General features: G+C 52.8%; 3 protein-coding genes across 3 annotated transcripts; all 3 read left to right on the top strand.

The window, feature by feature from the left end:
• The first annotated feature begins 3,757 nt into the window (after positions 1–3,757).
• On the top strand, positions 3,758–7,627 carry LOC126320587 (chaperone protein ClpB-like). The gene is made up of 4 exons (XM_049994056.1): positions 3,758–3,937; positions 4,014–4,122; positions 4,189–5,324; positions 5,397–7,627. The coding sequence occupies exons 3-4, from the start codon at positions 5,030–5,032 to the stop codon at positions 7,559–7,561; spliced, it is 2,460 nt and encodes an 819-aa protein (XP_049850013.1). The 5' UTR covers positions 3,758–3,937; positions 4,014–4,122; positions 4,189–5,029; the 3' UTR covers positions 7,562–7,627.
• Positions 7,628–12,849: 5,222 nt separating this feature from the next.
• Positions 12,850–13,830, top strand: LOC126320560 (thioredoxin domain-containing protein-like). Its single transcript, XM_049994018.1, has 3 exons — positions 12,850–12,999; positions 13,172–13,199; positions 13,266–13,830. The coding sequence occupies exons 1-3, from the start codon at positions 12,860–12,862 to the stop codon at positions 13,734–13,736; spliced, it is 639 nt and encodes a 212-aa protein (XP_049849975.1). The 5' UTR covers positions 12,850–12,859; the 3' UTR covers positions 13,737–13,830.
• A 17-nt stretch (positions 13,831–13,847) lies between these two features.
• On the top strand, positions 13,848–15,630 carry LOC126320559 (probable cytosol aminopeptidase). The gene is made up of 2 exons (XM_049994017.1): positions 13,848–13,947; positions 14,081–15,630. The coding sequence occupies exons 1-2, from the start codon at positions 13,848–13,850 to the stop codon at positions 15,610–15,612; spliced, it is 1,632 nt and encodes a 543-aa protein (XP_049849974.1). The 3' UTR covers positions 15,613–15,630.
• Positions 15,631–20,658: the final 5,028 nt, after the last annotated feature.

Raw genomic sequence — 20,658 nt, 5'->3', positions numbered from 1 at the left:
CTTTTTTTTTTTTTTAATCGCGTACTTCGCTCTCCTAACTTACCAACAACTCCTTTCCGAGAACAAATATTCCATTACAGCGATTTGTTTGTACCATTTTTTTCTATTTCTCAGTTGTTTATCCCCGCCTCGCATATCGACTCATCTCTGAGACTCTAGCATGCCCGCGTACTGTCTTCATCTAAAGAAGCATCGCCCGCGCCGAACTAGAAACCCCCTCCCTCACTTAACTTCATGGTACGCCGGATCTCAAATACTAAATTTTTCGGAACTACCTTTTCCAATATCCCGTTTTAATCTCAATCTATGCGCAGCTCCCAAATTACACCAGGGGCTTCTTACTACGAATTCTTATATCTATAGCATATCTCTATTACACCTTTTGGCTATGCTTCGTTCCCTTTATCGACGAGGACCAGCCAATTCGAAAACTGTTCCCGCCACAAAAATACGCCATCATTCTTCCTCTGATACCCCTACTGCTCCTGATGACAGCCGTGTGCACGTTCGTAGGACTCGTAATGATATACAACAATACCTAGCTGCCAGCACGCGAGACACATGCAGGCATGCGAGCAACATTCGACATATCGGCCGCGTCCGTATGTCTCCAGAGATCTCTGTTCGTTCAACGTGGCTATAAATATAAAAAATCATTCTACCACCCCCCTTCCATGGGATATACGAAATAACCTCTTTTTCTCAAAGTTTCAATAATCTCTGACCTGTCAAATTGACCTTCTATTGTAACGGTTTCATTTTTTGTGTCTAGATTGATTTTTCGAATGCCTGCTTGTTTGATTTTCAGCTCCGCCAGGATTTCTCGAACATCTTCGAACATGTAGTGTTGTCCCATCATTCCTCTTATAGATAGCTCAAGGTCGGCTGAAGCCTGCTCAGTCGACTTGACGCGTTTTGCAGAGCTCAGTTCGGACATTACCTTTTTTCTTAGACTTTCTGTCCTTCGACGAGCGCGCGCGGGATGGAAGAGCGCCTGATTACCCTTTCCACGATCCTCGGGCGAGATAAGGCTGGTACAGCTACCGAGACGCCAACGAAAAATGGTGTGCACGTTTTGAAAATTTTTTTTTTCGCCGCTTTGGAAAGACGTGTCTGTTCGGAAGTTTTGCGACTTTGTGCGCGAACGGTCCGCGGTGAAAAAAGTGCGCGTCAATCCGATTAGAGAGTAGAGGTGTATATCGCTCAGTGCTCGCTCAGTGCTCGCTTGGCCACGCCGAGTTTTTGGTTGAAACTTTCCATGAGTTCCGCGGCGTCCGTTTGTCGGGCGTCTTCGGCTGGAAACAACGCCTGGGCAGCGAGTTCAGGGCGGACGGTGTTCATGACGGTCAACAGAAGCGCTTCGAGCACATTTTTTGTGTGTGCCGAATCGTCATCCTCAATCAGAGACAGACGCGAAAATAGCGACGAAACAGCGTCCGAATCGAAATTCACAAAAACGGCTGTAAGGAGGAGTTTCAGGAACAACATGACCATTGGCGTTGCGTTCGAAAGGTCTAGGCGCCTTACGACGGACAGAGTTAAAGCCTGGTTGCCCAAGAGGTAAGCGTATAATTTGGCCAAGTTGGAAACGGATAGAGTTGGATGGGAATCAAGAGACTTTGACATGTCCCAAAAACAGCATCTGAAATAAAATTTGACAGATTTGTCGAAAGAACACAGTTTGTGGGCCAATAATGCATAATAGGGGTTGTATCTCCTCTCGTACATGCAGCAATGTACCAGAACGCTGGCCACGTCTTGATAGAACTGCTTGGTGGTATAAATGCGCATAAGTTTCTCAAACGCATCCATGTAATCCTCGCTGGTGAGCAAAATGGTAAATATACATTTCCTCGATTCTGTGTTGATGTGGTGAGTTCTCGCGAGCGTGAGAACGCGCTTGATATCCGAATCAGAGGATTGGAGAGCATCCGAGTCAACGTGACCGCCGTCCTTAACGTTTTGAAGGTGACTGGGAGTTTGAAAGGTGGATCCGATCAACCAGCTCCTTCCCTTCTTTTCTTCGTATAGGAGATGTTCCCAAGAAATTTGAATCGGTTCAGGTACAGGTGCGGACTTTTTGAACCGTTGTTTGAAATACTGCTTGATGAGTTGACTCAAACGAGCAGTTTGATCGGTGTTCATTTTTTTGAAATTGGATAAGCTTTCTATGATGAACTGAACGCGTTTAGAATAATTCCCTCGGTTTCCAGAAGGCTCGGTCACTGAGTTGACTTCGCCGATTCGGGCGTTTTCCTCTCTCCATTCGTCCGAGACCTGCTTAACGAGTCTCTCTATTTCTCGAGGCGCGGTAGGATCCGCCTTTCGCAGTCGACTACCGACGTTTTGAATAAGCAACAGCAGCAAATCCACGTTCGACTCGTTCATTGAATGGACCAAATGACGAATAAATTGACAAACTGTTGAAAAATGTACCAAGTCAAATTGGTACAAATAACTAAACACAAGAATCAAATTTCTGCACACCGACGTATCATCGTGATCAAGATGCCACTGGAATTCCCTAGACACTTGTTCTAAGAAGTGACCGCCAACGTCGGCGCCCAAAATAAGGTGCAAAGAAGAAACAAGCCCCGCATAAACGAGAGCAAATGAAAAGTCGTGATGCGCGCCTTGAGCTGTTTTCACACGCAAGACGCACTCATCCAAGAAATACCTGGCTAACAACTGATTAACTTGCTTGCGAGGATACCGAAAATAAAAAGACTCGACGCTCTCTAGCGTGGATATCATATTGCTCTCTGATAAGCGATTGATGTTTCCACGTAACTCCCTTACCAACTCCTCCGGGTAATCGCTCAAATTAATAAGCGTAACGCGCAACGTGTCCAAATCTCTCTTCGTGTCTGAAGTATTGTTCATGTTGTCGGAAGAATCCACAGCGCCATCAAAGGAAGACCAACTCTCTCCGTAAATTTCCTTCTGGTCTCTTCGCTTTCTGTTCTTGTTCTTCGATGCGTCCGCCTCTTCATCAACACAAATCCCGTCCAGCAAAGAATCCAAGCCGTCATCCACGTCATCCATTCGACCCTTGCTTATTCCCAGCTTCTTTTCCAGCCACTTCAACCGAGCGTCTTCTATCTCCACCTTCTTTCTCTTGGCCTTCGCGATCATCTCCTCCCCCTCCTGCTCGGGCCCAGACTCAGCCGCGTCGGATTCAGTCGCGTCGGATTCAGTCGCGTCGGATTCAGTCGCGTCGGACTCATACGTGTCACTCCCAGACACCTCTTCCAACGACCCCTTCCTGCGGAATCTCATCTTCAAAAAAAAAAGTAAACACCAACACTCAGAAAAAACGTCTCACACAAACACAACTCGGACGAAACACCCCTGCACGCGCCTTTTCGCGCGGTAAAACGACGCGCCGTTTCGCGTTTTCTCAAACTCCACAGAATAAAGAGAGGCCTACCTTCCTCAGCTGGTGCAGCTGCTTCTTCTGTTTTTTAACCAGCTTTGCCATCTTGCGCTTCTCTTTTCTAGTAGATATCTTTTTCGAGTACGCCAGGTACTTCATCCGGTCGTCACCCGCCGCCACCTTGTTGAACCTAGAGGTGCGCCGACTGGGTCCGCGAGACCTCCCCTTCTCTATGTTTGCGCCATTCTGGCCCCTGTCAAACCCCGTGTGGCTCTCCGTTGAACGAGCTCGGCTGCGCGCAGACATCTAGAAAAAAGCAGCCTCTCACAGCAGATGTTTTTTTTTTTCTCATAATTTTGTACCCTCTCTTTTACTGCCTTCTCTCAATCTCTCTTCGTATTTCGGACTGTCGCAAATACCCTTTTGCTAATTCCGCATCCTATACCTAAACTTTAATGGTTTATAGAGCATGCGTACTTCGTTTCTGCTGGACTGCGGCATCATGTGCCTCTTCTTGGGCACCTCCGCTCTGCTGGCGATAGTCGCCTTGGTATCCCCATGGTACAACAAAGACCCTACTCAAAACAATCTCCCCTCGTCGACTCCCCGCGACGCTGCCCCACTTACGACTCTTAAGGTTTTTTTCTGTCAGAATGAACGGAAGAGTAGCCGAAGTTTGTAAGTGGTACTTCTACGGCGTGGACACGGTCAAACTTGTAAACTACATCCCCCTGGTCAGAATATTCGTATGTACTCCCTTCAAGAGGCAGTCTAAATCGCATAGCGAACGTCGAAAAATAACGCAGATCTAGGAACCATGGAATAGCTTAAACCAGACAACCATCGAAAGACTAATGTGCATATCATACGCACTGAATGCATCCGCCCTGTGCGTTATGTTGGCAGAATTTGTATGGGTCATGTTTCTGATCGCCAAAAGAAAAAAATACGTTCCGAAAAAGTGGAGCCAGTTTTCTCGATTGTCATTGATCGGATTTTCTCTGTGCGTGCTTCTTCTGCAGACAACAGCAACGCTGTATTTTCTTCGAATCACGGCGCTGGGTACAGCAACCGAAGGAAAGTACCATTTCAAGACTTTCTTTGGCACCTCAATAGATGGCGTACTCATCCACCGATGGGGGCCAGACCTAGGATGGCATGCGTCGCTCGCATCCTCCTTGCTGCTGCTTCTGGGCTTCCTGTTCTCCTTTCAAGTGCATCATCGCGCATCCATGGTAAAAACCACAACGGCTCAAGATCGGACGCGCTTCAAACCAAAAACCCAATTTAAAACAGAAATCGAACCTCGAAACCTCACCGACCAACCGTCGCAGCTGCCAAGCCCGGCAGAGCGCCCGCGCAGCAGCGACGGCCTGCCAACAGAAACGATAGCAAGTCAACACCTGCTCCAAAATCCAGACCCATAAGTGTACCGTTGACTAAAAACATGGCCACGAGAAACACGAGAAGTGACTACAATCCGTGCGCCGCGCTCGGGACCTCGTTCTTAGTAGACTCAAAAGCAACTGAAGGCCCCACTGCGAAAAAATGGAATAAAAAAATTCGCGAAATATTACCTGAATTTTCACTCATATCTCTGACCTAGATTATTTGAATTACTTTCTCAACTATATCAAGGTAATTTGTAATAGCATGTACCTATCGTGTAGACCACTTGGTATCTTTTCAAATAGAACGGCGCTTGCTGCATGGAAGTGCAAAAAAACGCGCCCGGAAAAAGCAGCAAGAAATGATTGCCACAGACCGCGATGGCTGTCGGTGATGAAGAGTCGTCAGAGTGGATTGTGGGCCGCGCCGCGCGTGGATAGGACGTCGCGTCTCACATCGGTGACTCGAAGGACTTTTCATGCGTCGACGGTGCTCAGCAATGCGAACAATTACGGACAAGAGTACCCGGGACAGACAAGTTGGGTGGAACCCAGCGCAAGTACGTACGCCCGTGTGTGTACCAGTGAATCAAAAAAAAAATAAGAGAGACTGACTAACAGAGGGAAAAAAGTGCCTCCTGGTGAGTTTTTGAGGAAGTATTGCAAGGACCTGACCCAGTTGGCAAAGGACGGAAAGCTCGATCCAGTGATTGGGCGAGAGGAAGAGATTCGAAGGACACTGCAGGTTTTGTCGCGTCGAACAAAGAATAACCCGGTATTGATTGGCGAGCCAGGTGTGGGAAAGACAGCAATCGTAGAGGGGTTGGCGGTAAGGATTGTTAGCAATGAAGTGCCCAGCAGCATTAGAGACAAGAAGGTTTTGGCGCTCGATTTGGGCGAGATAGTGGCAGGAGCTAAATTCAGAGGAGAGTTTGAAGAAAGAATGAAGGGCGTGATAAACGATGTGTCTAAGGCGCAGGGAGAGATTATCCTGTTTATCGACGAAATCCACACATTGGTCGGGGCAGGTGCGGCTGAAGGATCGATAGATGCCAGTAATTTGATTAAGCCCCAGCTGGCGAGAGGAGAATTGCACTGTATCGGAGCAACGACAATCAAAGAGTATCGGAAATATATCGAGAAGGATGCCGCGTTGGCGCGCAGGTTTCAGTCTGTACTGGTACCCGAGCCATCAGTGCTGAACACAATTACAATGTTACGAGGATTGAAGGACAAATACGAGGCGTACCACAACGTAAGGATCACTGACGAGGCCCTGGTAGCGGCCGCGGTCAACAGCGACAGGTATATCAGGACTCGCTTTTTGCCAGACAAGGCGATCGATTTGGTGGATGAGGCGGCAAGTCGGCTCAGGCTACAGCTGAACAGCAAGCCGGAGGAGCTAGATCGCATCGACAGCCAGATAGGACGTCTGAAAATGGAAATGTATGTGCTAGAGAAAGAGACGGATGTATCAAGCAAGGAAAGACTGAAAAAGATGAAGGCTGAACTGGCGGAACTTGAAGCAGAATCTCAAGAGATCTATACCAAATGGCAATCTGAGAAAGGCGTGCTCGCCAAGGAAACCAGCATACGAGACCGCATGAATACGCTGCACAACGCCGTTCGGTCATGTCAAGCATCTGGCCACTTCGAAATGGCAGCCAGAATCACGCATGAAGACATTCCCCGACTACAGAAGGAACTAGATTCTCTTGCCGAGACACGCGCCAACTCTAAATACATTCGTACCTCTGTCACCGGACAAGACATCGCGGAAGTCGTGTCTAAGGCGACCGGAATACCAGTGAACAACCTAGTGATGGGAGAACGAGAAAAGCTGTTGAAAATGGAAGAAGAACTCGAAAAACGTGTTGTTGGACAGTCTGAAGCTTGTCAAGCGATTGCCAATGCAGTAAGGGTGTCGAGAGCAGGACTACACGAACACGAACGCCCACTGGGCACATTCATCTTTCTAGGCCCCACTGGCGTCGGAAAGACTGAATTATGCAGAGCCCTGGCAGAATTCATGTTCAACACGCCAGAAGCACTAATTCGCATCGACATGAGCGAATTCATGGAGAAAATTTCAATCACAAGGCTCACTGGGTCTCCTCCTGGATACGTCGGACACGAAGAGGGCGGTGCTCTAACGGAAGCCGTCAGAACCAGACCCTATAGCGTTGTTCTGTTTGACGAATTCGAAAAAGCCCACCCTGACGTGGGAAACTTGCTCCTTCAAGTCATGGACGCCGGGCAGTTGACAGACGGCCAAAACCGTCTGGTCGACTTCAGAAACACCATCATCATCATGACCAGCAATTTGGGTGCAGACATTCTGGCAGAGCTCCCAGAAGGATCGCCCAGCTCTGCAGCCACTAGCCAAGTCCTTCATCTACTCAAAACCAGGTTCCCGCCCGAATTCCTCAACCGCATCGACAGCACCATTCTGTTCAATCGACTCACTATGCAACAAATGCTCCCTATTGTCAAAATTCAACAAAAGAAACTAGAAGGTCTCCTTCGACAAAAGCACCAAGAAATTGTCTTCACAGACACCGCTACGCACCAGCTTGCCAGACTGGGGTATGACCCGACTTACGGGGCCAGGCCACTGAAACGTGTCATCAATACCTCAATTCTCAACCCCCTATCCATTATGGTCATCAACAACGAGTTTACGGAAATGGACCGCGTCACTGTCGATGTAGACAGCAACGACAAGTTTTCCTTCAGAATCGAAAAAAACGTAGTTCAGCCCACGCCAGAAGAAGAGAGGTCCGGCAGGTTGTTCTGAATTTCCTGTATCACAAGTGTAAAATAGCATAGTTGTACCGACGAAAAAAAAAATTGTTTCGAATCCTATTTCGACCGTGTTGAGAGCCGTTTTTTAACAGTCCAGCTTGGGTTTTTTGTCAGGAGAGGGGCCGATATCCTCTCGGGTGATGAGTGGACAATTCCAAGGGACGTCTTGCGGGGCGAGAGAGGATCCTGTCGCGCGTTTGCGAGTGCAGGCGCCGCGCTGGAGCTTAGACCTGCATGCGGAGACCCAGTCTTTTTTATCTTGAATACGTGTCAAAAAATTGTGCATGTAGACAGGTTTTTGCTCTGTCCATTCAGGGTTTTGAAGATGGCTAGGGAGGGCGTCGCGGTTGCGCGTTTCCGAGGTGGGTTGCAATTTCATGGAGTGATTTGAAGCAAATTGAAACCATTTGAACGAATTGAGATGGGACACGACGTATTGATAGAGAAAATTGCACGGCTCGATTGCTTTTTTTAGGCACAACGACCAGGAGAGCAAAAATGGCTCTTGTAAATGTGTGTGTTTGTTGATGTGAGCCAGTAGGATTTGCACAATTTGAGACTGAAATTTGAAATCGACCGAATGATCGGAAGCAAGACAGAGGAAGAGCTTGATCCAGATCCAAGTGGTCAGCAGAGGGCAGTTGACAATTTCCTTTCTTTCAAGTGTCGAGGACAGAAGATGGAGAGTCTGGTCGTACTGAGACGGCTGGATGTGCCGAGAAAATATAGGGAAGCAGTCTGAACAGCACTCTTGGAGGTTGAATATGATGGAATTCAAGAAGCGGCTATAGGCATCGGGCTGGGTATTTTTTGGAGGTGGGATCGACTTGAGTATTTTCAAGATAGAATTCGGGTCATCTTTAACCGCCATATTGAGGAGGTGATAGAAGGCTGATTTCCACATAGAGGAAACTTGGCAGAATGGCTCCGAGAGGTTGTGATGGGCGTATGAGAACTTGCAGAAGCAGCCTAGAAGTTGTCGCATTCGGATTTTGAGGCAAGCTGGGTCGTCGTGTTTGAAGCTGTCTAGGATTTTCCCGTGGATGTACAGTTGGTATTCTACGGATTCGGAGGAGGGGGATTGCATTGAGTACTCCGCCTCAAGTTCCCACTGAACCCAGACGGGGAAAGGTGGAGAGAGATCGAAGGCGCGGTGACAACGAGCTAAAATTTGATTTTCCATTCGCTCGAAGTCCCATTGTGTATTGGATACGATTTGGTCCCATATGCCGTTGTCGTTGATTGAGAGAGATTGGTTTTTGGCGGGAGAGAGGAGCGGGATCAGCTTCTGCTTCCAGTAGTTGAGGATGATAGGGGGCAAGTGGGGCGGTTGATGCCGTTGGATGAGCCACGAAAGCCTTTGTTGGAATTTTGGAGAGTCTAGGATCTTGTCTTTAACTGGGGTGTCGAGGAGATATGAGATGGCTTGAATAAGAAGGGGAGGGGGGTGAGATGCGTCGCTGATAGACCAGTGGATGTAGAGCCTTTCCAGGACGGCGGAATCGAAGATTCTTTTTAGATCGAATGTAGAAAAGCTCTGAGTGATGAGCTGGATGGCGAAGAAAAGGGCTAATTCGCCTTGCGTGCGTTCTTGAATTGAGAGGGGGATGTAGGTGTTTGAATATTGAAGGAGGAGACGGTTCATGGGGTCCTCCAGGGCGCCGGACACGGTCCAAGAGCTGAATTGTTGTACGACGTCGGTAAGAGCCAAGACGCCCGTTTTTGATGTGGATGTGGTTGACGCGTTGAAGATGAGCTGCCACATGGATATGAGATCTGGAATTTGATCTTCTGCGTTTTCCGCGAGGTAGCAGTGAATAGCGGAGGCGAGTTGAACAGAGGTGGAGGCAGAATCTGGGAAGTAGTCGAGTTTGATTTTTGACTTTCCGAAGGAGGCCGTTGCTGGTAGGCTGGGTGAGATTGCCTTCAGGATGCAGATTATGTGGGACGAAACAGGAGCCATGTGATCGCTTATTTTTTTGTTGTAATAGTGCATATTGAGTGTGCGCGTTTCGTTCGCGACGATGGAGTACAATCTTCTCCATTCCAAAAAGTGGGCGTTGTCTGAAGAGACGTGGCCGGGCAGCGTTTTAAAGAGTTTCGACGCAGATCTCTCCCAAATTTCGGCGGGAGAGCAATAGCATATAACCTGCACAAGGGCGTCCAGATTACCGGAGTTCGAGCCTTGGTTGGATTCGACGAGTTCGTGGAACACCGGCGTCAACGGGTCTGGGGACTGTTGCTTGATAAGGACTAGTCGCATTAAGAGAGTGTCTCCGACGAGAGTTGAATTTTCGAGGATATTTTTTTTTTGCATTTCTGGTGATTTCCATCTGGATCCCAGTGAGACGGAGTGGATCCTCTGGTAGACTTCGAGGTTGTATTTGAGGGTTGACAGCGCTATTCTGGTGCTTTCTGGAATGGATGTTGGGCGGTGGAGATGGGCGAATCTCTGGAGGAATCCGTATTTGGCGACAGAGTCGGGAGAGTTCAATTGGGTGGTTGCGACAGACTTGATCAGGTCGAGGTTTTGGCGGTTTTCGAAGGGCATTCTTTGATTGATCGCGCGTATGACGGAGGCGCCGAGCCTTATATCCGAGAGGAGCAGTGAGAGCCAGGCGTGGGCCTTTCCTTCGATAAAGAAGGCCAATCCGGACTTTTCTCTGCTTATGCGCGTGCTTTCGAGCAGCGCGATCAAGTCGAGGGCGTCGTTGGGTGTGAGGCACTCGGCGACTTGGAGGACGGAGGGGATGGAAATTTGGTGGTTGGCTCTTTTTTTCTCGACGAGGTCGAAGAGTTCGAGGATAGAGACCAGGGTTCGGATGCAGGGCTTCTCGAAGGATTTGGGGGGGAGGACGGGAACATTTTGGGGTCTCTTTTTGCGGAACAGGTGAAAGATGGCGTTGGAGAGGATGGGGAGGAGTGCGGATTTAGGGAGTTTCAGGACCAGGTTCCCTAGGAGGTGGGACTGAAGGGGGGGAGAGCCGTCTATGAAGTCCTGGTCGACGGCGTAGCTGGAGAGGACGGACAGGCTGTTTTGGACTTCCGGGAAGGTGTGGGAGATGTGTGGGTGGACGATGGTTTGAACAATGAATTCCGTCCAGAACCAGGAGGTGAAGCGACAGGCGAAAAAAAAGTTGGGGGGGTTCGCTGTGGGGGTTGGGAAGGAGGAGGAGATGTCGGTCCACGTGAGGTTTATGGAGGGAGAGTGGACCGAGACGATAGAGAGGATAGTGATTAGTAGGAGGGAGGCGAGGGAGGTGGAGGAGGGGTGGGGGGCGTTGGCGGTGGAGTCGACGTTGCAGCAGGGAGAGGGGCAGGTTGAATTTGACTTGAGCAAGTGAATTGCGTCGAGAATTTGGACGATGCGAAGGAGGTCGTTTCGTTGGAGGAGAGAGTGGGGTGTTGTTGCGAGGTAGTGGAGTGCGAAGTCGACGAATATTAGGGAGACGCGGTTTATGGAGTTTGAGGGTTGCCAGATTAGAGGGTTGATGGAGGAGGAGCGGGGGTTGGTGAGGCGATGAAGGTCGGTGTTTTTTTTGAGGGTGAGTATTTTGTCTACAAAGAGGTTCAAGATGGATTCTAGTGTGAATTGTTTGGCGACGAGAGCTAGGAAGGAGCTCGTTTGGCACAAAGTGTTGGGGAATTCGTCGTTTAGGTCTAGGAGGAGTTTGAAGGTGTTTGAGAGGGAGAGGGTGGATTGGGCGTTTTTTAGAAGGAGTGAGAGTTGGTTTTTGAAGGTGCTCGAGCGAGCGTTGAGTTGGCAGGAGTGTTTCGTTTGGTGGGTTGGGGTTCTTTTGTTTTGTTGGAGGGAGTTGATGGAGCGGGAGATGCTCGAGACGAGATGATCGGCTTCGAGGAGTTCGGTGGGGGAGAAGGCGTCGAAGTTTGGGTCGCCGAGAGGGTGGTTTTGGCGAGGGGGAGGGGGGTGGCTGGAGGAGAACTGGGGCATTTCTAGTGATTGGAGACACCATTCGATGGAGAGGGGATTGTTTGTGTGAGGGAGAGGGTTTGGTGCGAGGTAGTTGAGGTGAAGGTGGATCCAGGTTGAGAGGAGGGGGGTTAGGTTGGTGCGGATTTGGTGGAGGATATGAAGAAAGATGGACAGAGCGGTTTGAGAGGTGGAGGGTCGAAGCTGGAGCGAGAAGAGTTGGCGACGGTTTGGCTTGTTTTTTTGAGTGAGGTCGTAGATTTGTATGTGTTCGGTTATAAGGAGGAGGTGGGTTTGAATTTTGTTGACTATGACCATGCTGGTGAGGTTTTCGGGGTTGACTTGTTTGACGAGAGTGGATTGAATTTCGAGGAGCGTCGATTCGATCCATGTTGGTTCGAGTGGGGCTGGAGTTTTTTCTTGACTAGCACGGGGGTCGAGCGCGTCGGTTTGAATGTGCGCGTCGATTTGCCAGAGAAGTGCGTGGAGGAGGGAGAGTTGGAGAGGGAGAGGGGCGCGAAGCAGAAGTCGCTTGAGGAGGCAGAGAGAGACGGCGCAGAGCTGGTCGACGGCGTTTTGCAAGAACCCGTCTCCGGGGGGACAATTCTCGAATAGGAAGGCGAGCAGGCTGACGAGGGGAGTTGAGTCGATGCCGTTGAGCCAGGCGTCATTGGAGTTGTGCGGTCTTCTTATTCGCGGTGCCTTCGCGGCGTCGTTGAGTGGGATGCTCAGAATTTGCGCGATGAATGGGTGCTTTGTGTTTTTGAGTTGAAATAGGGTGGCGTCAAGGGCGAATCGTTTGAGAGCGGGCGTTTTCTGGAGGAGGTACAGAAGCTCTGCGAAGGCCAGGTCGGCGGAGGGGGAAAACCTCGACTTGGCTTTAGGGGGGAGCTCTTGTTGAGGCGCCGCATTTTTTTCTGGCGAGGGCGGATTGGGGTGTTTCTGAGCGGTCTGAGGTCGCGGAGGGCGCGCAAAAACGGAGAGAGTCAGTCGCAGAAAAACGCTGCGCGGACGCAAAAAAAAAAAAAAAATTTACCTCATAGACCAGAGGAATGATGACAGAAACCAGACTGTTTACTCGTTCGATCCTCTTCTGCATTTTGGACGACGGCTACCTATCTTATGCGTTCGGCGGGTTCCTCATGGCATTTGTCGGCTGGGAGGGGGGAAAGAGCGCTCGGGGAGCCTGGTGACGAAGTGACAGGTCAGAGAACAAGGGGTTCCGAAGAGGGCGGCTGGACAGTTTGTATAGAAAGGTGTCTACATCGAAGCGCGAATAGAAGTGCAACCGAATGAAATTGTTAAAAATTTCAAAAAACAGTTTAAAAAAAAAGTGAGGGTTTAGTGAAGGTAAGAGTCATGAACCGAATATTCGTAGCTCTGATATGCCTTGTCTTGTTCAAGGCCGTTTGTGCGGAATTGGGAAAGAACAAAGTGGTCGCTTTGACCACAAAAGACTTCTACACTCGTATTCAATCCGATAAGTGGTTCATTATGTTGTACGAAAACTCTCTAGGCGACTGGCCCGACTATCCATCGACCAGAGATTGCCGACTGCTAAAGTCAGCAGCCGGAACGGTGTAGCGTGCGCATGTCTGATTTTGTTGTAACGATGCTTAACCATGCATTTGATTTTGTGTGATATCCCCTGTTTTTGAAAAAAAAATCCAGTCATGCACCTTGGTGCCTCTATTGCAAGGTGCGATATGAAAGTCGATGTCTATTCTCTCCGACTCCAACAAGAGAAGTAATTTTTTTTTTGTAGCAAGCGATGCCCACTTGGGAAAGTCTGGCCTCGGAGACGAAATTAGAGGGGTTCCAGATCGCGAGCGTTGACTGCGTATCTGAGTCTCTGCTGTGCAAGAAGTTCAACATAAGAGGGTACCCGACTTTCATCCTCGTCGAGAATGGCAACTACTACGTTTTCAACTCCAAGAGAACCATCGAAGACTTCTCTAACTTCGCGCTTAGCGGTTACCAAAACGTAGAATCCAAAGAAATACAGGTGGTCCAGTTCTCGGACAGAATTCAGGCATATCTGGAGACGTGGCTGAAATACGTCGGCAACCTGTATATCAATGACTTCAAGACGCTGATGATGTACATCATCGGGCTCGTTGCAATATTTATCCTATTGAACGTTCTCTTCTGCATAGCTATTATCAAGAAACTTCGACCAGCCGGCGCCAAGGAGCAGAAGAGTGCCGCTCCCGATGCCAAAATCAAAGTGAATTAGATTATAGGTTTAGCTCTTTCGATGGGGCGTGTGTGGGGCATGTATGTGCACCACAATAAAAAAAAAAAAAAAAAACACAGTCCGAAAAAAAAAATCGCTGAGGTCAATCTTATGCTTGGGTTTCGACTCAGTGGGTTATCAAGTTTGTTCAGACAGACTGCGCAGCGTGCTAACATGCACACTTCATCATGTGATCCGTGCGACAAAGGAGGTATGCCGGCGTTTTGGCAAGGATCTCTCTCAGCTCTGCGCTGATTTTTCTTTCTTTTTTTTTTTTTTTTTCTTTCTTTCTCATCTCGAACGGGGTGTGGCGGGGGTCAATTGTGTCCATCCCTAATCGGAAGGCCTGACTCTGAAGGTTGGGAAACAGCTCGACAAACGAGCGTCTGTTCAGGTCGAGTTTTACTCTGAAGAAAAAATTTCGAAGTTGGTCGAGAACCGCCGTCTCCCGACCGCGCTCTCGGACGATCTGAAGGGCAAGCTCGGTCAAACGACGTGGTACTACCCGGCCGGCTCGGAGCCCCCGAGAGTTTTGTTCGTCGCGTTGGGGAAGGAGGCGGAGCTAGAGCGCCAGCACCTCCGAAAAGCGGCGCAGCGGACGTGCGCAGCTCTTCAGGACAAAAAATTGCAGGTGGCGACGGTTCGCGTGCCCTCCGACCCCGCGTTCTTCAGGGCGTCTTCGAACCCGACTGGCGCTCAGGAGGAAAGGCCGATTCGCCCGCAGGACTGGGTCGACGAGCTGGCGAGGGGGTTCCTGGACCAGAGCTACCAATTCCAGAAGTACATCACCAAAGAGGACTTGAAGAAGGCGTCTCTTTCGGAAGTGACGTTTCAGCTGGAAGACGTCGAGTCGGAGGGCGAGATGAAGTGCGCCGAAGAGGCTTTGAGGAGGTCTGAGGCGATCATGAGCGCGCAGTCTTGGGCGCGAGACATGGCTAACGAGCGAGGAGAAGTGGCTAATCCGGAGTGGTACGAGACGCGAGCCCGTCTGTTGGCTGAGCAGTACCCGGACCGAGTGTCGGTTGAGACGATTTCGGCTTCGCGCCTTAAGGAGTTGGGGTTGAACTTGATTCACGCGGTGGGAAAGGGTGGTCGAGTCGAGCCGAGAATGGTGCTTGTTCAATACAACGGAAGTTCGAGTTCGGACGAGAGAGTGGCGCTCGTCGGGAAGGGGATTACCTTCGACACAGGGGGCTTCAACTTGAAGCCGACAAACCACATTGAAGACATGTATGTCGACAATGCGGGCGCTGCCACGGTCCTCGCCACGATCAGGGCGTGCGCGGAGCTCGGAATTGAGAGAAACGTCGTTGCCGCGCTTCCTTTCGCCGAAAATTCGGTGGACAGACACGCCGTGCTGCCGTCGGCCATCATTAGGTCGTACAAAGGTGTCACTGTCGAAATCAAGAACACCGACGCGGAGGGACGCCTCGTGCTCGCGGACGCCCTCACGTACGTCCAGAGGCATTACGGGCCGAGCCACCTCGTGGACGTTGCCACGCTCACCGGAGCCTGCGTCGTGGCGCTCGGCGACTGCGCTGCCGGTATTTTTACCAATTCCCCGGCGTTCGCTCAAGAACTCCAGCAAATCGGACAGGCCGTCGGCGAAGTCGTCTGGCCCCTCCCAATCCTCGAAAAGCATTCGGCGGAGCTCAAGGGCACGGACAGCGACCTCAAAAACATCGGCGGCGCGCGTCACGGCGGCGCCTGCGTCGCGGCCGCGTTCTTGAAGGAATTCGTAGAAGATGGCACCAAGTGGTGCCACCTAGACATCGCGGGCACCGCCACCGCGCATGGAGACAAGCAGCACGGCGCGACGGGATTCGGCATCCAACTGCTCGTAGAGTGGCTAGATAAATCGGCCAAAAACAACTAGCGCTCCCGCCACCTCGCGTACACTTTTTTTTTTTTTTTTTTTTTTTTCCCCCTTCTCCTCCTTTGACAGGCCGAACCCCTCTGTCCCACGCGCTCAAAAATTCGGTCGGTCCGATTTAGCGAAAAACCGAGAATTGGAGCGCTCTTAACGCTTTTTTTTTTTCGCACCTCTTTTTCAATATCGCTTTCTGTCCGACAAACGCAAACTTTTTTCGGGGCAGAAAACCGAGTTCTCTTGCTTCCCTCCCCCCCCCGACGCACGTACGCCGCACGAAGGCCCTCCTCCCGGTCACCACCTTCGCCCCGCGTCTCGTCGCGCGAGGCCCTCCACCCGCGAGCAGAGAGCGTTCCCTCCGCTCGCCTTGCAAGCGCGATCGATGCTGGACAGCGGCGGCCAAGCGTGCTGCGCATGCGAGACCTGTCCGCGCCTCGCCGGTCCGCGGATCGTCCCGCTCCGCCCGGCGGTCGGAGCACGCGAGGAAAAAAAGCGGCCGCCGGGGCCCCCTTCTTCGGAAAGCGCCACGGGCGCGTCGGAACCGGCGGCTCGACGCCGGCCACGCGCGCCCGCCGAGCCTGCCGACGCCCGAGCGACGGAGCCGCGCGAGCGCAAGTGCTCGGCTCGAGATCCGGACGCGGAAGAACCAGAGCAGCCGAACGCCGAGCGCGGTTCCAACGGCCACCGTCTTCAGGGTACACACAAAACACTCTCTTTTTCTGTTTTTCCACGCCTCCTCGGCAAACGCGCGCGCTCAGACGCTAACTCCACTCGCACGCCCCTCAGCGCTCACGCACCACAAGGAACAACGCAGACGCGCGGATGCCTCGACGGGGCGCCCGGACGCCCCCGAACGGGACCACCGCGAAAGAAGCGCGACCGTCGACTGGAAAAACGAATTCGCGAAAAACGTTTTCTCGGAGTTCGAATTGCTCGCCGCCGATAAACTGCTCCAAATCCAATCGCCGAACTGCACGGTACGTACGTTCCCGCTCCTCCCTCCCCGCGCGCCCCCCGCTCCCACCGCCGCAATCCCAACCAACTCCCTAATAACCCACCATAACTACACACACACACACACACGCTCCCAGATCGCCGGCTGCCGCGACGACTGCCCGCTGAAGCGAGCAATTGAGGGCGACGCCGAGCTCAAGAAGATGGCCGGACACCTCTCCAGGCTCTGCGAGCGGAACTCGAACTTCGTGCTCCAACTGCTCATGGACTGGCGACTCGACCGCCTGGCCCTCCATTCGCGACTCGCCGCCCGCGAGGGCGACTTGAACATGTTCTCGATCTTCCAGGCGGAGAAAAACCGCCAAATCGGCCCTCTCTCCCGTGACGTCGAAATCTCCTGCTTCGGCGTGGAACTCATATTCGGATCGGCTCTCCTCGCGTGTCTCGATCGCTCCTCCGCGCCAACGCCCCATGAGCTCGGCGCCGACACGCTCTACCGAATCGAACGCATCGCTCTGCCCCACTTCGACCCCCGACTTCACCAACACTTTCAGCGCAAACGCGCCGACCGCGCGGCCCACCAACAACTCGTCTTGACCACCTACGCCAAAATAACCGGCATTCTCTCCTCGACGCGACTCCAAAACGCGCTCGCCTGGCTCAAAGGAACCCTCTCCGCCTCCTCCGCCAAGCTCAAATACGTGGCCTGCGCGCTCAACGCCTTCCGATACATGCGCCCCGACCTGCTCCCTCCCGCCGGCGCCAAGCACCTCGTCGACCTAACCGACCAACTTTTGCGCGCATGCAATCACCACAATCGCGCCCTAAAACAAACCGCGTCCGACCTCCTGGAAAAACTCTTGAGGTCCGTCTTCTTCTCGCCCTCTCCCCAACACTTCGGACCAACCTGGCACGGCTGGCTGCGCGAAACCTTCCTGCAGTGCACCCTCGACCCCCCCGCGAACTACAAATCCAAAAACCGCAAACACCTCATCGGCATCGGCACCGCCGCTCTCTGCCTCCTGCGCGCGTCCGAATTCACCCGCCTCTACAAAAACTGGACCGACAAACTCTCCTGGCTAATCAGGCACTCCAACGCTCGCCGCCTCTCCGCCCTCAACAACACCCTCCGCGTCCTAGAAGCCCACGCCCTCATAACCATGCGCCTCTCCGCGGACCCACACAAAAAAACCACCGACCTCCTCCAACCCACCACCGACCTCCTCCAATCCACCACCGACTCCCTCCTCCACTTTCTCGACTCCAAATTCTCCGCGCGCGAAACCGAACCGACCGACCTCCTCGTCGACGCCATCTACGCCATCTTCCGCGTAGACCCCGACTTCGCCATCAAGCAAGTCCTGCTCAAAATCATGTCCTGGTCCCACGAATACTCCTACTCCACCGGCTTCACCAACAACAGCGCCGACATCCCGGCCTGCTACGTCAGACACCGCCACTCCACCGTCAACCCCGTCATCCCCTTTCGACAGCTCAACCTCGGCAGGTCCCTCAAATTCGTCCACAACTCGTTTCCCGCGCACAAACTAATCGTCGCCTTTCAAGCCGTCCTCAAAATACGCTTCCCGCAACTCCCGCGCGCCCAACCCCGCAACAAGAAACGCCGCCTGTTCGACCTCCCCTCCCGCGAGCTCGAAAAACTCGTCCACCGCCCCCCCCCGCGCGCCCCCCTCGCCCCCCTCGCCCCCCTCGCCCCCCGCCAAACTCATGGACTCCCACTGGTGCGTCATCCTCAACGTCTGGACTCAGAGCATCCTCCACGTCGACGCCCTCCTCGACCTCACCTGCAAAACGCCCTCCGACCTCACCCGCCTCGAACGCGAATCCACCGACTACCAACTGCTCAAACTGCTCTTCAAAGCCATCCCCTCCGTCGTGCCCAGCATCCCCACCTCAAAACTAGTCAACATGCTCACCAAATACGTCGTCTTCGTCGACGCCGAAATAAGCCGCGTCGCGCTCGACGCCCTCTTCCGACTCGTCGAACACGCGCCCAACTCCAGATTCTGCGTCGTCTACGGACTCTGCAGCTACTCCCTCACCCTCCTCCACAAGCCCCCCCAACCCCTCGCCCTCCTCCTCTCCAAACTCGACCTGCTCGTCCGCACCTGGATCGACGTGCTGCGCTCCTCCCCCGACCCCCCCGCCGAACCCTCCAACCTCAACCACATCCTGCGCATCGAAGGCATCGTGCTCATCCACCTTTGCAACCCCAAACCCTCCATACGCTCCATCGCGCTCCAAATACTCGAGTCCATACGCGCCCTCCAGCTCTCCCTCTTCCCCGACCAACCGGACCACCCCCACCCCAGCCCCACCACCCTCCGTCCCGGCGCGCGCGCCGCCAGCGTCATGGAAACAATGACCCCAACCACCCTCACACACGTCCAACTCTCCTGGCCGTTCCTTCAACGCTACCTCCCCTCCAACCCCACTCGCCACCACCTCATAACGCGCTCCGTCCTCGACGACAACGAAGACGCCCAACTGCTCTGGTCCTACCTCCTCGGAGACCTAGTCAAGCACATGTGCGAACACCAACCCCAATCCACCCTCTACGCCATGTACATCATCCAAAGCCTCATCGAATACGTCGAACCCCAAGACAAAAGGCACCTCCCCCACCACCAACTCGAAACCTTCTACTGGTGGAGAAACTACGCCATCTTCCAATGCGCCGCCCTCATGTCAAACATGACCTCCATCCTCTCTCCCAGACTCGTCTTCTACTCCGCCTTCATCTCCATCCCCATGAGCAAACGCGTCTTCCTCCAAAAAGAAACGCTCGAATCCATCCTCCTCTACCTCAAAAGCGACGTAGACTGCGTCCAAGACGCCTGCACCATGGCTCTCCAAAGGACCCACCACAGCTCCGCGCAGCTGCTCTTCTCCTGTCTCCGCACCTACCACGACCAGTGCGCGCAAACCGACTACCTCGACAAAAAGCGAAAGCGCAAACGAGACCGCCTGCGACTCCAAATCACCTCCATCTACGCCTACATCATCGAGTCTCTAGAACCCACCGCGTCCTCCACCTTCCAGTGCCTCAAGGCGCCCATCTGCGAGTTCATCCACGAATCCTGCCGGTTCCTCAAAGAAAACAGCAACCTCTTCGACCTCATCAAACTCCGCTACCAATTCTGCATCGTCTGCGACCACCTCATGCGACTCCTCAACTCCTCCAAAGACCGCCTCACCCCCGACGACCTCGCCCTCAAACACACCGTCTACCAACTCCTCTCCTCCTGGTGCGTCGACGACGCCCTGCAACAAGCCATCGTCAAAAAGGAACTGGACCGCATCTCGCCAAAAGCCGAAAAGGTCGAAGAACGAGCCTCCTACGCCCGCGTCCTCACCAAGCACATCACCACCATCAAATGCAGCGCCCTCAAAACCATGTCCTCCTGCCTAGTCGGACTGCACGCCGCCAACCTCTCGCCCAACGACCCGCTCCTCTCCTATCTCGAGCGCTTTCTCGACAGCGACCACTCGGAAGTCCAATGCGCCGCCGAGCTCGTGTTGACCCGCCTCCTAGAAGACGTCTGCTCCCTCCACGTCCTCCAGTTCATCCTGGACAAGTGCTACCTGCAGGAACCGCAAAAGGGCCTGGCCTCCCAGTACTTTCGGTGCCTATCCGACGTCTTCCCCGCGAACCAAAAGTGCAACGACGACTTCCAGGCGAAGCTGTGCCACCTGATCGTCTACATGCTCGGAGACGAACGCATCCACGTCCGCCGCGCCGTCCACGCCCTGCTATCCAAGCTGAACTCCGTCCAGCCCACGGACCGCCTCTTCACCTCCTATCCGTTCTTGGAAAAGGTCTCTTTCAGCGGAGACTCCGCCAAAGTCCAGCTCCAGATCTCCACCCTGCTCGCGGACGAACACCCTGGACTCGCGGCCAAAATGCTCGAGGAGCTCGTCTCCAGAATCACCAAGCTGCCGAACCAGTCCAAAAGCCAGCTGCTGCGCAGCATCGTCCCCTGGATCAAGAAACTGGAACTGCACGCCGTCCCGGAGCCCGTCGCCGAAAACGCGATGGCCAACTTGCTCTACGTCTCGCTGGAGTGCCACAGCGAC

The sequence above is a fragment of the Schistocerca gregaria genome, unplaced genomic scaffold, assembly GCF_023897955.1.
Source record: "Schistocerca gregaria isolate iqSchGreg1 unplaced genomic scaffold, iqSchGreg1.2 ptg000728l, whole genome shotgun sequence".
NCBI classification, from domain to species: domain Eukaryota; kingdom Metazoa; phylum Arthropoda; class Insecta; order Orthoptera; family Acrididae; genus Schistocerca; species Schistocerca gregaria.
The sequence above is the reverse complement of the archived record's forward strand: the minus strand, read 5'-3'. Positions and strand labels throughout refer to the sequence as shown.

Excerpts from the sequence above, each read along its gene's own strand:
- LOC126320587 (XM_049994056.1), top strand. The coding sequence starts at position 5,030 with ATGTACCTATCGTGTAGACCACTTGGTATCTTTTCAAATAGAACGGCG. Across the intron at positions 5,325-5,396 it reads TTGGGTGGAACCCAGCGCAA|TGCCTCCTGGTGAGTTTTTG; the intron begins GTACGTACGCCC and ends GAGGGAAAAAAG.
- LOC126320560 (XM_049994018.1), top strand. The coding sequence starts at position 12,860 with ATGAACCGAATATTCGTAGCTCTGATATGCCTTGTCTTGTTCAAGGCC. Across the intron at positions 13,000-13,171 it reads GATAAGTGGTTCATTATGTT|TCATGCACCTTGGTGCCTCT; the intron begins GTACGAAAACTC and ends AAAAAAATCCAG. Across the intron at positions 13,200-13,265 it reads CTTGGTGCCTCTATTGCAAG|CAAGCGATGCCCACTTGGGA; the intron begins GTGCGATATGAA and ends TTTTTTTTGTAG.
- LOC126320559 (XM_049994017.1), top strand. The coding sequence starts at position 13,848 with ATGCTTGGGTTTCGACTCAGTGGGTTATCAAGTTTGTTCAGACAGACT. Across the intron at positions 13,948-14,080 it reads TGATCCGTGCGACAAAGGAG|GCCTGACTCTGAAGGTTGGG; the intron begins GTATGCCGGCGT and ends CCTAATCGGAAG.